This window comes from Loxodonta africana, chromosome 3 (assembly GCF_030014295.1).
Source record: "Loxodonta africana isolate mLoxAfr1 chromosome 3, mLoxAfr1.hap2, whole genome shotgun sequence".
In the NCBI taxonomy this organism is placed as follows: domain Eukaryota; kingdom Metazoa; phylum Chordata; class Mammalia; order Proboscidea; family Elephantidae; genus Loxodonta; species Loxodonta africana.
The window spans coordinates 20611745-20626722 of NC_087344.1; the positions used below are offsets into that span (position 1 = coordinate 20611745).

At 38.6% G+C, this 14978-nt stretch overlaps 1 protein-coding gene across 1 annotated transcript; it reads right to left on the bottom strand.

The window, feature by feature from the left end:
* Positions 1-13169: 13169 nt before the first annotated feature.
* On the bottom strand, positions 13170-14767 carry LOC100673447 (olfactory receptor 7G1-like). Its single transcript, XM_064280594.1, has one exon. It carries the CDS (start codon positions 14672-14674, stop codon positions 13736-13738), a length of 939 nt encoding a protein of 312 aa, XP_064136664.1. The 5' UTR covers positions 14675-14767; the 3' UTR covers positions 13170-13735.
* Between the last annotated feature and the right edge of the window lie 211 nt (positions 14768-14978).

Below are 14978 nucleotides of genomic sequence, written 5' to 3' on the forward strand. Positions count from 1 at the left end.
TGGACCTCTTCCTTCAAACCATCGATACTTGATCATACGCTACCTCCTGAAATGGTTCAATTCTTTCTTGGTACAGTGACTCTGTATTCCTTCTATCTTCTTTTGATGCTTCCTGCATCATTTAGTATTTTCCTCATAGAATCCTGCTATATATACAGATAATATTAAGTGTTGGAAAGGTACAGAGAAATTGAAACCCTCATACACTGTGGGTGGGAACGTAAAGTCATTCAGCCACTTTGTAAAACAGTCGGCAATTCCTCAAAATATTAAATACAGTGTTACTTTATAGCTCAGCAATTCCCCTCCTAGGTATATACTCAAAATAATTGACAGTCTATGTCTACACAAAAACTTGTACTCAAATGTTTATAGCAGCATTAGTCACAAAAGCAATATACAGAGAAAACTGAAATGTCTATCAACCCATAAATTAATAACCAAAATGTGGTATAGTTATATAATGGAATATTATTCAGCCAAAAAAGGAATGAAGTTATGATACATTCTTCAACATGGATGAACCTTGAAAACATTACACTAAATGAAGGAAACCAGACTAAAAAAAGGCATAAATCCTATGATTTCATGTATAAGAAATATCCAGAATAGTCAAAGCCATAGAGAGAAATAGGATTAGTGGTTTCCAGGTGATGGGTGGTCAGAGGAATGTGCAGTGACTGCCAATGGGTATGGGGTTTCATTTCTTTGGGTGATGAGAATGTTTTGGAATTAGATAATGATGATCAATGAACAACTTTGTGAGCATACTAAAAATCACTAAATTGTACATTTTAAAAGGACGAACTTTGTGGTACATGAATTATATTTTAATAAAAATGTTATTAAAATTAAAAATAAATTTAAAGCTTTTGTGATTCAAAGCACCTTATCAAGGAAAGGAAGGGACAACCTACAAAATGGAAGAAAGTGTTTGGGTACCATGTATCTGATAAGAGATTCATGTCCAGAATACTGAAAGAATTCCTACAACTCAAGGAGAAAAACACAACCAAATTTGAAAATGAGCTAAGGACTTGAATAGATATTTCTCCAAAGAAGATACACATATGGCCAGCAAGCACATAGAAAGATGCTGAACATCAATATTTCTAAGGGAAATACAAATCAAAACCGCAATCAGATACCCACTCACATCCACCAGGATGGCTATTATCAGACATTTGGAAATTAACAAGTATTGATGAAGATGTGGAGAAATTGGAATGCTCATTTGTTGCTGGTGGGAATGTAAAATGGTGCAGCATTTTGGAAAACACTTTAGTGTTTCTTCAAAAAGTTAAACCTAGAATTACCATACGACCCAGCAATTCTACTCCCACATATATATCCAAAAGACTTATAGGCAGGGACTCTTGTTGTTTTACAACAACTTTGATTGCAGTATTTCTCACAATAGCCAAAATGTGTAAACAACCCAAGTGTCAATCCACAAATGAATGAATAAACAATATGTGGTTTCTATTTGTGGTGATGAAAACCATTATGAAATGGATAGTGCTGACGGTTTTACAACTAGATGCATACAACTATTGTTACTGAACAAGCGGATACCGTGTGACTTAAAGTCAGGAAAGGTGTGTGCCAGGATTGTATTCTTTCACCACACCAATTCAATCTGTATGCTGAGCAAGTAACTCAAGAAGCTGGACTATAAGAAGAGAAATGGGGCATCAGGATTGGAAGAAGACTCATTAACAAAGTGCATTATGCAGATGACACAACCCTGCTTGCTGAAAGTGAAGAGGGCTTGAAGTACTTACTGAGGGAGATCAAAGACCACATCCTTCAATATGGATTACACATCAACATACAGAAAACAAAAATCCTTACAACCGGACCAATAAGCAACATGATGATAAACAGAGAAAAGATTGAAGTTGTCAAGGATTTCATTGCACCTAGATTCACAATCAATGCCCATGGAAGCAGAAGTCGAGGAATCAAAAGATGCATTGTATTAGGCAAATCTGCTGCAAAAGACCTCTTCGAAGTGTGGAAAAGCAAAGATGTCATTGTCAAAGATGAAATTATGTCCCCCCTAAAATGTGTGCATCAGTTGGACTGGGTTATGGTTCCCAGTATCGTGTGATCTTCCTATATGTTGTAAATTCTACCTCTATGATATTAATGAGGGAGGATGGGCATCAGCTGTGTTAGTGAGGCAGGATTCAACCTACAAGATTAGATTGTGTCCTGAGGCAATCTCTTGAGATATAAAAGATAAAAGCAAGCAGAGAGACAGGGGGACCTCATACCACCAAGAAAGCAGCACCAGGAGCAGAGTGTGTCTTTTGGACATGGGGCCCCTGCCTATGCCTGAGAAACTCCTTGACCAGAGGAAGATTGAGGAAAAGGACCTTCCTCCAGAACTGACAGAGAAAGCTTTCCCCTGGACCTCATGCTCTGAATTTGGACTTCCAGCCTGCTAGACTGTGAGAAAGTAAATTTCTCTTTGTTAAAGTCATCCACTTGTCGTATTTCTATTATTGCAGCACTAGATGACTAACACAGGCATCTTGAAGACCAAGGTGAGTTTGACCCAAGCTATGGAGTTTGCAGTTGCCCATATGCATGGGAAAGCTGGACAATGAAGAAGGAAAACCTAAGAAGAATTAACACTTTTGAATTGTCGTGTTGGTGATGAATATTGAATATACCATGGGCTACGAACAAATCTGTCTTGAAAGAAGTACAACCAGAATGCTCCTTAGAAGCAAAGATGACAAGATTACATCTCACATACTTCGGACATGTTATAAGGAGGAATCAGTCCCTGGAGAAAGACATCATACTTAATGTAGGCAAAAAAAGGAAAAAGACCCTCAAGAGATGGACTGATACAGTTGCTGAAATAATGGACTCAAACATAGCAACAGTTGTGAGGGTGGCTCAGCAGTGATTTGTTCTGTTGTACAAAGGGTCAGCACGAGTTGGAACTGATTTGACAGCACCTAACAATAACAACAGCATACTTAAGAATGGTTTAAATGGCAAATATTTTGTTATATATATTTTACCGTGGTAAAATTAAAAAAAATAATTATGGGTTTTACAAGGATGAGAAATGTGCACAGGTGCTTGCCTTTCCTATGATGCAAGAATTCAAGTTCATTTTTATGTTGCAGAATCTTTTATTAAATCATCCATTTACTGTAATGGCACTTCCGCAATAAATAAAGCATCCCTTTATGTGCTGGTCTTTATGTGGACTGTCTCAGGGCTCAGGTGCACAGTCCATGGACCTTGAAAGGGCTGTTGAATGTGTTGTCAAAGGTGTACTCTTTGCAGTCTTTATGGCCCTTGAGCATTCCATAGGCAAAGTTCCTCATTAGTAAGTGTTTTTTGCTATCATTCTGATCTTCCAAAACCAAACGAAACCCATTGCCGCCTAGTCCATTCCGACTCATAGCAACCCTATAGGACAAAGTAGAATGGCCCTATAGGGTTCCCAAGGAGCGACTGGTGGATTCAAACTGTGGACCTTTTGGTTAGCAGACATAGCTCTTACTCACTGTGCAACCAGGGCTCCATTCTGATCTTAGAGTATTCCAAATCCTTAAGGAACAAGGCTCAAAGAAGGAAGCACTTTACATTGGATAGTTCCCATACACACACCAGGAATATGTCATCCTCGCCCCCCAATTCTTCCTGCTCACACCCTTTTCAGGCCCATGGCACATGTGGACAAACCTCCCTTCTGTTAATGAATTCTAGTCTTCTTTCTTTAAGCACATTTGAAGGCACCCCTATTCTAATAACAATATCAAGATGGCTCATACCATGTTTAGGCTTAAAAGATCGTTTATTTTGTTGATATATATCTTGTATGAATACAAGTGATAGTATAGCAAATGTACCCTAAAAATACAGATTCTAAAAGCTAATTCTACATGTGGTTCATTGAATGTTGATGTCCTTTCTGAAAATGTATTCAGCACTTTCTAATACAGTGTTTGTAATCAAAATGGACTGAGTATGTAACAGACATTTGCTTTCCAACTTTTCCTAATTCCAGACTACTAGCTTCAGTATATTTATTTTTTCCATATTACACACCATAAGTTGAAATTATGGCTCTTTGCTGTCAAGATTTTTGTGGTAAATTGCAAATTATCAGGAAAGCATTCAACCTGTGATACCTCTGTGGTTCTAACTGAATGAGGTTGGAAATTGTTATGACAACAAATGTATTCTTAGCTGACTGTTAGGTTAAAATAATTAAGAACTGCAATTGGAGTACATGGATAGATACAAAGAACTTATTGATAAAGAGACAGTCCATAAAAAGACCAGCATATAAAGGGACACTTTATTTATTGCAGAAGTGCCATTACAGTGAATGGATGGATTATTTAATAAAAGATTCTGCAACATAAAAATGAATTTGAATTCCTGCATCATAGGAAAGGCAAAAATAAATTACAGGTGGGTCCAGGCTTCAAAAGTAAAAGAAAAATTATAAATTCTTTAGACTAAGGTAATTAGTAGTTTCAAAAATTAGATCTGTTGAGCACAATCCATTAAGGAAAATTGGGAGGAATAAAACTATACTAAAACTAAGCACCTATGTTCATACGCAAAAAAAAAAAAAAAATCCATTCATCCAAAGAAGAAATAGCTGTGCATATAACTGACAAAGGTTTACTTACTGGTTGTATAAAGAATTGGTATGAATTAGTAAGAAAAGGATAAACAGCTCAATAGAAATGCCAGAAAGGAAATTTCCTCAAGAGGAAAAATAAATGGCTCTTAAATATGTGAGAAGATGCTTGGCTTCATCAATAAAAGAAATGTCATGAAATAATCTAAATGAAATAATTTTCACAACCACTAAATAGAACAAAGGAAAATGTATCAGCAATGATACGGCTCATCAGGAACTTCTTACGGACGTTTATATTGGTTCATTCACTGAAGAAAACTCTTTGGAAGTTCTCAAAGCACAGTAGGTACTTCCCCACACCCCAAAATTCCACCCCAGGTATGAAATTCACTCCAGTTTCCACCAAGAGACATATAAGAATATATTCAAACAGATTTATTCCTAATAGCAAATTAGCTACCAAAATTTCCATCAACATCAGAAGGAATACATATTTTGTAATGTCACCATACACAATGGAAAAATATACAGCATTGAAAACAAATAAATTACAATTACACACAGCAACATGATTGAATTTCAAAAGCACAATCAGGACACATAATTCATTCATTGAAATTTCACTATTAATAAGTTTAAAAATAGTGAAATTTATAAATTAGATGGGAATACACCCAGGACTGATAAAACAACTATCTTGAATCATATGGCCAGTTTTGTAGAGCAAGTACAATTAATTAGTGGCAATTCCATAGGTGTGCCAAAGGAGTCCTGGTGGCTCAATGCTTAAACACTTGGCTTCTAGCCAAAAGGATGATGGTTTGAAACCACCCAAAAGCCTCGTGACAGGAAGACATGGCGATTTGTTTCTCTAAGGATTACAGCCAATAAAGCCCTATGGGGGTGGGACCAAGATGGCTGACTAGGCAGAAGCTTCTGCTGATCCCTCTGGTAACAAAGGCTTGAAAAAACAAGTGAATCGATTACATACATGACAATCTATGAATTGTGACCATCAAATACAGAACTAAGGAATTGACCTGAGTGACAAGGGAGCGAGAATCTCATTCTGAAGCAGCGACCAGTTCCAGAGCCTCGCTAGCCACGCCCCAGACCTGAGCCCTTGTGGAGCTTTGGGGCCAGAGTGGTGAGGCTGACTGTGGCTTCCTGAGTCAAGGCAAGCACGGGAGGCAGCCCTAACCGCCTGGGGCAATCTCGGCAGGACCCAGCCAGCACACACAGTCTACACACCCCTCTGGAATGTCAGATAAAACAGTCCTCACCAAATAACAAAAGTGACTTTGTCTACTTTACCAGGCTACTCTCTCCAATCTATCTGATCCCTCCCCTCCCTGCCCCAGCTGGCTTCGTTAACATTGGAATTCCCTGAGCCAGAGAGTGAAGTGCTCTGCGGGATTTTTTTTTTTCTTTCGAACCCATTCTCCTGGCCTGGGAAAAGCAGCAATTAACAATCAGGGGAAAAATCCTTTCCTGAGTTCTCTAAACTGGAGTAACAGTACGGAACCAGCTCCATCCAGGCATAAGAGACACAGTTTTTGGCTATCACTCCTATATGGAACCAGGTGGCCATTTTAATACAAAAGCAATTCTTTTAGAGATCTGACTGTAATTATTGTAGCTTAGAAGTGGAAAGACAAGTTTTGGAGGTCTAATATGGCTCTACCTATTAAACAGAGCCCTCACTGATCCACAGCAGGGAACTGAGGGCTGAGACTCCATCCACACCACATAGCCACCTGCTAAAGGGGTCTGAGGATAGTGACACCTACCAGTCTTTAGAGGTACAAGCATTGGGTGCCTAAGGTACAGCTGTAGAGACCACCCACCAGAGTCCTCTAGAGAACATAGAGGCTCCTTCCTCACTGGCACTTGGGGGAAGGCTGTCAGCACCCTGCCCTCCTTGGAGTGTGTGACCCCTTGCCGCTACTAGAAACTGGTGCATACAACCATCACCACTACTCCTCTAAGATAGTAGGTGAGAGCCTACACCACACACTAGGTGACCCACTATCAGGACACCTGAGCTGATTCTATTCAAGAATAGTGAATGGACTCATACGCTCATATACCGGGTAATAGCTCAGACCATGAGGCCATAAAAGCAGAAATCAATAACAGAAAAACCAGGGAAAAGAAATCAAATACTTAAAAACTCAACAATACCCTGCTCAAAAAAGACTGGGTTATAGAAGACATTAAGGAGGGAATAAAGAAATTCATAGAATCCAATGAGAATGAAAACACTTCCTATCGGAACCTTTGGGACACAGATAAAGCAGTGCTCAGAGGTCAATTTATATCAATAAATGCACACATACAAAAAGAAGAAAGAGCCAAAATCAAATAACTGTCCCTACAACTTGAACAAATAGAAAGAAAGCAACAAAAGAAACAGCCAGGCACCAAAAGAAAACAAATAATTAAAATTAGAGCAGAATTAAATGAATTAGAAAACAGAAAAACAATTAAAAGAGTTAACAAGACAAAAAAAAGCTGGTTCTTTAAAAAAATTAACAAAATTGATAAACCATTGGCGAGACCGACTAAAGAAATACAGGAAAGGAAACAAATAACCAGATTAAACAATGAGATGGGCCATATCATAACAGACCTAACTGGAATCAAAAGAATCATGTCAGATTACTATGAAAAATTGTATCATAACAAATGTGAAAACCTAGAAGAAATGGATGAATTCCTAGAAACACACTACCTACCTAAACTGACACAAACAGAGGTAGAACAACTAAATAAAAAAAATAGACCCATAAAAAAAGAAGAGATTGAAAAGGTGATCAAAAAACTCCCAACAACAACAACAACAAAAAGCCCTGGCCATGACAGCTTCACTGCAGAGTTCTACTAAACTTTCAGAGAAGAGTTAGCACCACTACTACAAAAGGTATTTAAAAGCATAGAAAAGGATGGAATACTCCCTAACTTATTCTATGAAGCCAGCATATCCCTGATACCAAAACCAGCTAAAGACACCACAAAAAAAGAAAATTACAGACCTATATCCCTCATGAACATAGATGCAAAAATCCTCAACAAAATTCTAGCCAATAGAATTCAACAACATATCAAAAAAAAATTCACTATGACCAAGTGGGATTTATACCATTTATGCAAGGATGGTTCAATATTACAAAAACAATTACTGTAATCCACCATATAAATAAAACAGAAGACAAGAACCACCCAATTTTCTCAATTGATGCAGAAAACGCATTTGACAAAGTCCAACACCCATTCATGACAAAAACTCTCAGCAAAATAAGAATAGAAGGAAAATTCCTCAACATAATAAAGGGCATTTATACAAAGTCATTATGCCTCAGCATAAAGAAAACAAAAATCCTCAGAACTGGACCAATGAGCAACCTCATGATAAACAGAGAAAAGATTGAAGTTGTCAAGGATTTCATTTTCCTTGGATCCACAATCAACAGCCATGGAAGCAGCAGTCAAGAAATCAAAAGACGCATTGCACTGGGCAAATCTGCTGCAAAGGACTACAAAGTGTTGAAGAGCAAAGATGTCACCCTGCAGACTAAGGTGTGCCTGACCCAAGCCATGGTATTTTCAATCACATCTTATGCATGTGAAAGCTGGACAATGAATAAGGAAGACTAAAGAAGAGTTAATGGCTTTGAATTGTGGTGTTGGCGAAGAATATTGAATATACCATGGACTGCCAAAAGAACAAACAAATCTGTCTTGGAGGAAGTGCAGCCAGAATGCTCCTTAGAGGCAAGGATGGTGAGACTGTGTCTTACATACTCTAGACACGTTGTCAGAATGGATCAATCCCTGGAGAAGGACATCATGCTTGGCAGAGTACAGGGTCAGCGGAAAAGAGGAAGACCCTCAATGAGGTGGATTGACACAGTGGCTGCAACAATGAGCTCAAGCATAACAACAATTGTAAGGATTGCGCAGGACTGGGCAGTGTTTCGTTCTGTTGTGCATAGGGTCGCTATGAGTTGGAACCAACTTGCTGGCACCTAACAACAACAACAACATACAAAGCCAACAGCCAACATCATTCTTAATGGAGAGCTTCTGAAAGTGTTCCTCTTGAGAACAGGAACCAGACAAGTATGCCACTTATCACTACTCTTATTCAGCATTGTGCTGGAGGTCCTAGCCAGAGCAATTAGGGTAGATAAAGAAATAAAGGGCGTCCAGATTGGTAAGGACGAAGTAAAAATATCTCTATTTGCAGATTACATGATCTTATACACAGAAAACCCTAAAGAATCCGCAAAAAAAAAAAAAAAAACTACTGAAACTAATAGAAGAGTTCAGCAGAGTATCAGGTTACAAGATAAACATACAAAAATCAGTTGGATTCCTCTACACCGACTAAAAGAATATCAAAAAGGAAATCACCAAATCAATACTATTTACAGTAGCCCCCAAGAAGATAAAATACTTAGGAATAAACCTAACCAGAGATGTAAAAGACCTATACAAAGAAAACTACAAGGTATTACTGCAAAAAACCAAAAGAGACCTACATAAGTAGAAAAACATACCTTGCTCATGGATAGGAAGAGTTAACATTGTAAAAACGTCTATTCTACCAAAAGCCGTCTATAGATACAATGCAATTCCAATCCAAATTCTGATGACATTTTTTAATGAGATGGAGAAACAAATCACCAACTTCACATGGAAGGGAAAGAAGCCTTGGATAAGTAAAGCATTACTGAAAAAGAAGAACAAAGTGGGAGGCCTTACTCTACCTGATTTTAGAACCTATTATACAGCCACAGTAGTCAAAATAGTCTGGTACTGGTAAAACTACAGACACATAGGCCAATGGAACAGAATTGAGAATCCAGACATAAATCCATCCACATATGAGCAGTTGATATTTGACAAAGGCCCCAAAAGAGTTAAATGGGGAAAAGTCAGTCTTTTCAACAAATGGTGCTGGCATAACTGGATATCTATGTGCAAAAAAATGAAACAAGACCCACACCTCACACCATGCACAAAAACTAACTCAAAATGAATCAAAGACCTAAACATAAAGTCTAAAATGATAAAGATCACGGAAGAAAAAATAGGGACAATGGTAGGAGCCTAATACATGGCATAAACAGAACACAAAACATTACTAAAAATGCCAAAGAGAAACCAGATAACCGGGAACTCCTAAAAATTCAAACACCTATGCTCATCCAAAGACTTTGCCAAAAGAGCGAAGAGACTACCTACAGATGGGGAAAAACTTTTTGGCTACGACATCTCTGACCAGTGGCTGATCTCTAAAATCTACATGATTCTGCTAAATATCAACCACAAAAAGGCAAATAACCCAATTAAAAAATGGGCAAAGAATATGAACAGGCACTTCATCAAAGAAGACATTCAGGCAGCTAACAGATACAGGAGGAAATGCTCTCAATCATTAACCATTAGAGAAATGCAAATCAAAAGTACAGTGAGATTCCATCTCACTCCAACAAGGCTGACATTAATCCAAAAAACACAAAATAGTAAATGTTGGAGAGGCTGTGGAGAGATTGGAACACTTACACACTGCTGGTGGGAATGTAAAATGTTACAACCACTTTGGAAATTGATTTGGCGCTTCCTTAAAAAGCTAGAAATAGAACTACCATAAAAAAACGATCCAGCAATCCCACTCCTTGGAATAGTTCCTAGAGACATAAGAGCCTTTACACGAAGCAATATATGCACACCCATATTCATGGCAGCAGTGTTTACAATAGCAAAAAGTTGGAAGCAACCAAGGTGCCCATCAATGGATGAATGGATAAACTATGGCATATTCACACAATGGAATACTATGCATCAGTTAAGAACAATGTTGAATCCATGAAACATTTCATAACATGGAGAAGTCTGGAAGGCATTATGCTAAGTGAAATCAGTCAATTGCAAAAGGACAAATATTGTATAAGACCACTATTATAAGAACTGGAGAAATAGTTTAAGCAGAGAACACTCTTTGACAGTTACGAGAGGGAGGAGGGCGGGAGGGAGGAGAGGGGCATTCACTAATTAGATGGTGGATAAGTTTCATTTTAGGTGAAGGGAAAGACAATACACAATAAAGGAGAGGTCAACACAAATGGACTAAACCAAAAACAAAGAAGTTTCCTTAAAAAACTGAACACTTCAAAGGCCAGCATAGCAGGGGCAGGGGTTTGAGGGCTATGGTTTCAGGGGACATCTAAGTCAATTGGCATAATAAAATCTATTAAGAAAATATTCTGCATCCCACCTTGGAGAGTGGCTTCTGTGGTCTTAAACACTAACAAGCGGCCATCTAAGATGCATCAATGTGTCTCAACCCACCTGGAACACGGAAGAATGAAGAACACCAAAGGCACAAAATAATTATGAGCCTGAGACAAAAAGGACCACATAAACCAGAGATTACATCAGCCTGAGACCAGAACAGCTAGATGGTACCTGGCCACAACTGATGACTGCCCTGACAGGGAACTCAACAGAGAAACCCTGAGGGAGTAGGATAGCAGTGGGATGCAGACCCTAAATTCTCATAAAAAGACCAGATTTAATGGTCATACTGGGACTGGAGGAACCCCGGAGGCCATGGGCCCCAGACCTTCTGTTACCCCAGGGCAGGCACCATTCCCAAAGCCAACTCTTCAGACAGGGTTGGACTGGAATAGGGGATGGAAAATGACACTGGTGAAGAACAAGCTTCTTGGATCAAGTCGACACATGAGACTATGTTGGCAACTCCTGTCCAGAGGGGAGATGAGAGGGCAGAGGTAGTCAGAAGCTACCTGAATGTACACGAGGAGAGAGAGGGGAGGGAAGTACTGTGCTATCTCATCAGAAAGAGAGCAATTAGAAGTCTATAGCAAGGTGTATATAATTTTTTTATGAGGAACTGACCTGATTTGTAAACTTTCACTTAACGCACAATAAAAACTAATTAAAAAAAACCCCAAAAACCCTATGGGACAATTGTACTCTGTCACTTAGGGTCGCTATGAGTTAGAATCACTTAAAACAATAAGAATTATACAAGGCTGCAGTATCAAACTACCACAAAATGGGAGGCTTAAAATTAGAAAAGAAAATATTGTCTCAAAGTTGTGGAGGCTAAAAGTCCAAATTCAGGCTGTCAACAGGACTATGTACCCTCCGAATCTCTGAGGGAAGATCCTTTCTTGTCTCTCCCAATTTCTGGTATCCTTATGAGCTCTTTGGCTTGCAGGTCCAGCATAACTCCATCTATTCCTTTGTCTTCACATGACCTCCTCTTTCTTTGACTCTCTGTCTCAATATCTTCTCTTTTATAAGGACACCACTCATATTGGTTTAGGATGCTCCCTACTACTGTATGACCTCATGTTAACACATAATATCTTCAAAGATCTTATTTCCATACAAAGTCACATTTACAGGAGTTAAGACTTCAACCTATCTTTTTAGGAGGCACAATTAAATCGATAACAATAAGATTCAACAAAATACAAGAACTTCAGAGAAAGCAATAAATATAGATTTCAAGATAGTGTTTGCCACCAGGAGGGTACAGGACAAAAAGAGTGGGAGAGTATTCATTGAATTATATGGTGATGCCATTATTTTATAACCCAGGTCATGGGTATATGAGCTTTCATTATACTACTATTCTTTAAGAACTACTGATACATTTCATACAGTACTTTGCATATGATATTTTAATAATAAGTAAAATTCAAAAAATTCCACTTTCCAGATTCTTTCATATTCTAGATTCTAAACCCATTCTCTATCATCTAATATTAAAGCTGTACTTCCGAAACTTGGGCATGCATCAGAATCTCAAAGAAGTAATTACTTAGAATGTTCATCCTTCAGATGACTCCCCAGATATCAAAGTAGGTCTTGGGTGAGGTATGGAAACCCACAGTATGAACAAGGCCTCAGGAGACTCATCTCTGCAAGTGTTTTATGAACATAAAGGGAGACAACTTTGCACTACAATATACCTGGTGTGTCTGGTGAGGAGCTGACCTCCTGATTTAGTGCTAGACACAATCCCCCTGCCAACTATCAGTGGTGATCAGAAGTCTCTCCAGCCACATCATTAATTCTCCTACAAGATTTGTTTTGTTGTCCCTCCAACACCCAGAGACGATTCTGACAGATGGCTCTGCTTCTTTGTAGTTGTGGAAAAGTGATCTCCCTAAGCCTGCCAACTTCCCCTATGTCCCATTCTATTTCACGTTCTATACATCGTCCTTAAAATAAAGTTCATGTCCATAGAAAAATTCTTTTCCTCATAAATATACATTACAAATATTTGTATGAGATTCCTAAGAGTACAGCCAATCCCCTAAAACTTCAATGATTCTAATAATTTTACTTAGCCTCTGTGGACTCACCAGAGATGAGAAAGAAAAACTGCAAAATAAGGTGACTGAGGAGAAAAGTAACATCTCATATACGTGCTGATCAATATTTTTTTGTTTTTGGTTTTTTAAGGATCAAAGCAAATGTGGTTCCAAAACAGACTACCCGCTCCACCCTGCCTACTCAACAGTTATTCATTTGACTTAATTACTAAGATGAGAAAAACGTGCTAATAGATACTACAATAATGGTAAACCAAAAAAAAAACTTTGGAGAAAGTAGAAAATATGTGAGAACAAGCAAAAATAAGCCTTATATATTAAGGCAACATATAGAACACTGTGGTCCTAGTTAAATTTTATCGAGTATTAGGTGCCAGGCAACATATTAAGTGCTTGTAGTGGATATAGGAATTAACTTCCCAACAGAAAACATACTCTACATTGTCAATCTAAAGCTCTCACAGTAATTATTTTCTCCCAAACAGAACTTTCGTTAGAAATGGATATGATACTATTCTCAGTGATCAGATGGAAGTAGATGTCTTCTGTATTGATTTTATGGAAAGGTCTATTAATAATAAGTCCTCTGTTAACAATAGGTCTGGGGACAGTCTATTTGGTATCTCTGAGCATGATGTCTGGATATGACAGCTGAGTCTGTTGCAGCCATCTTTGGTTTGATGAAAAAATCTAGAGATCTAGAAATCCAAACCCAAAGTAGGTAATATAATCACTGAAAAGCAGGTGTGCACCTGATGATTTTCCTCAAGGCTCCCTTCATGTCTCTGTTTCTCAGGCTGTAGGTGAAGGGATTCATCATGGGAGTTACCATAGTGTACATCATTGAAGCTACTGCAGTCTTCCTGGAAGAGTGTGTAAATGTTGTACTCATATACGCACCAAAAGCTGTCCCATAGAATAAGCAAACAACTGTAAGGTGAGACCCACAGGTAGAAAAAGCTTTATGCTTTCCACCTGCTGAAGGTATTCTCAGAATGGAAGATACAATTTGAATATAAGAGAAAATGATTCCAGAGAAAGGAAGAGCACCCAGTATGCTAGCTGCAAAATATAAGATGATGTTATTGACGAGGGTTTCAGAACAGGCAACTTTGATGACCTGAAAAACTTCACAGAAGAAGTAAGGAATTTCCAGACCTGTGCAGAAGGACAGTCGCAACAACATCAGACTGTGGAGAAGGGCATCCACAATGCTAACGAGCAAGGAGACTAGAATCAGCAGGCCACAGAAGTGGGGATTTATGATAGCTGTGTATCTCAGTGGGTGACAAATGGCCACATAACGGTCATAGGCCATTACCGAAAGGAGAAAACTTTCCAAACTACCAAAAATCAGGACAAAGCAGGCCTGGGTGAGGCATCCTGTGTAAGTGATGCTCTGATTCTGTGCTTGGAGGTTCACCAGCATCTTTGGAATCGTGGTGGTGCTGAAACAGATGTCAGTAAATGAGAGATTGGAAAGAAAGAAGTACATGGGGGTGTGGAGGTGGGGGTCAGAGCTGACGGCCAGGATGATGAGCAGGTTTCCCAGGACAGTGACCAGATATATGGACAAAAACAGGCTAAAAAGGAGAGGCTGCACTTTGGGATCCTCTGTCAGTGCCAGGAGAAGGAATTCTGAAACTCCTGTTTGGTTTCTAGGTTCCATATTGTTGATGAATCTGATGGAAAAGAAGAGGTGACTTACAATCAAATGTCAGCAAGCAGCATCTCGGGATGGGAAGGAGAGGGATGGAGCGGAATTCAGGAATATAAAGGTGGTGCTGTCTGTGTGCATATTTTTTGGTTAAAAAAAAAAAAAAAAAGACCAGAAGCTGATATAGCAGAGTGTCAATATTTATTTGTTTTGAAAGAGATGAAAGGGTGGTCTTTTTTTTTTTAATTACACTATGTTCCTTTAAAATATTTGGTAATTTTATAGAGAAAAATACACAGAGGAGGCAGCCTGATGA

Bases quoted from the DNA above. Each gene is read 5' to 3' on its own strand.
- LOC100673447 (XM_064280594.1), bottom strand. From the start codon at position 14,674: ATGGAACCTAGAAACCAAACAGGAGTTTCAGAATTCCTTCTCCTGGCA.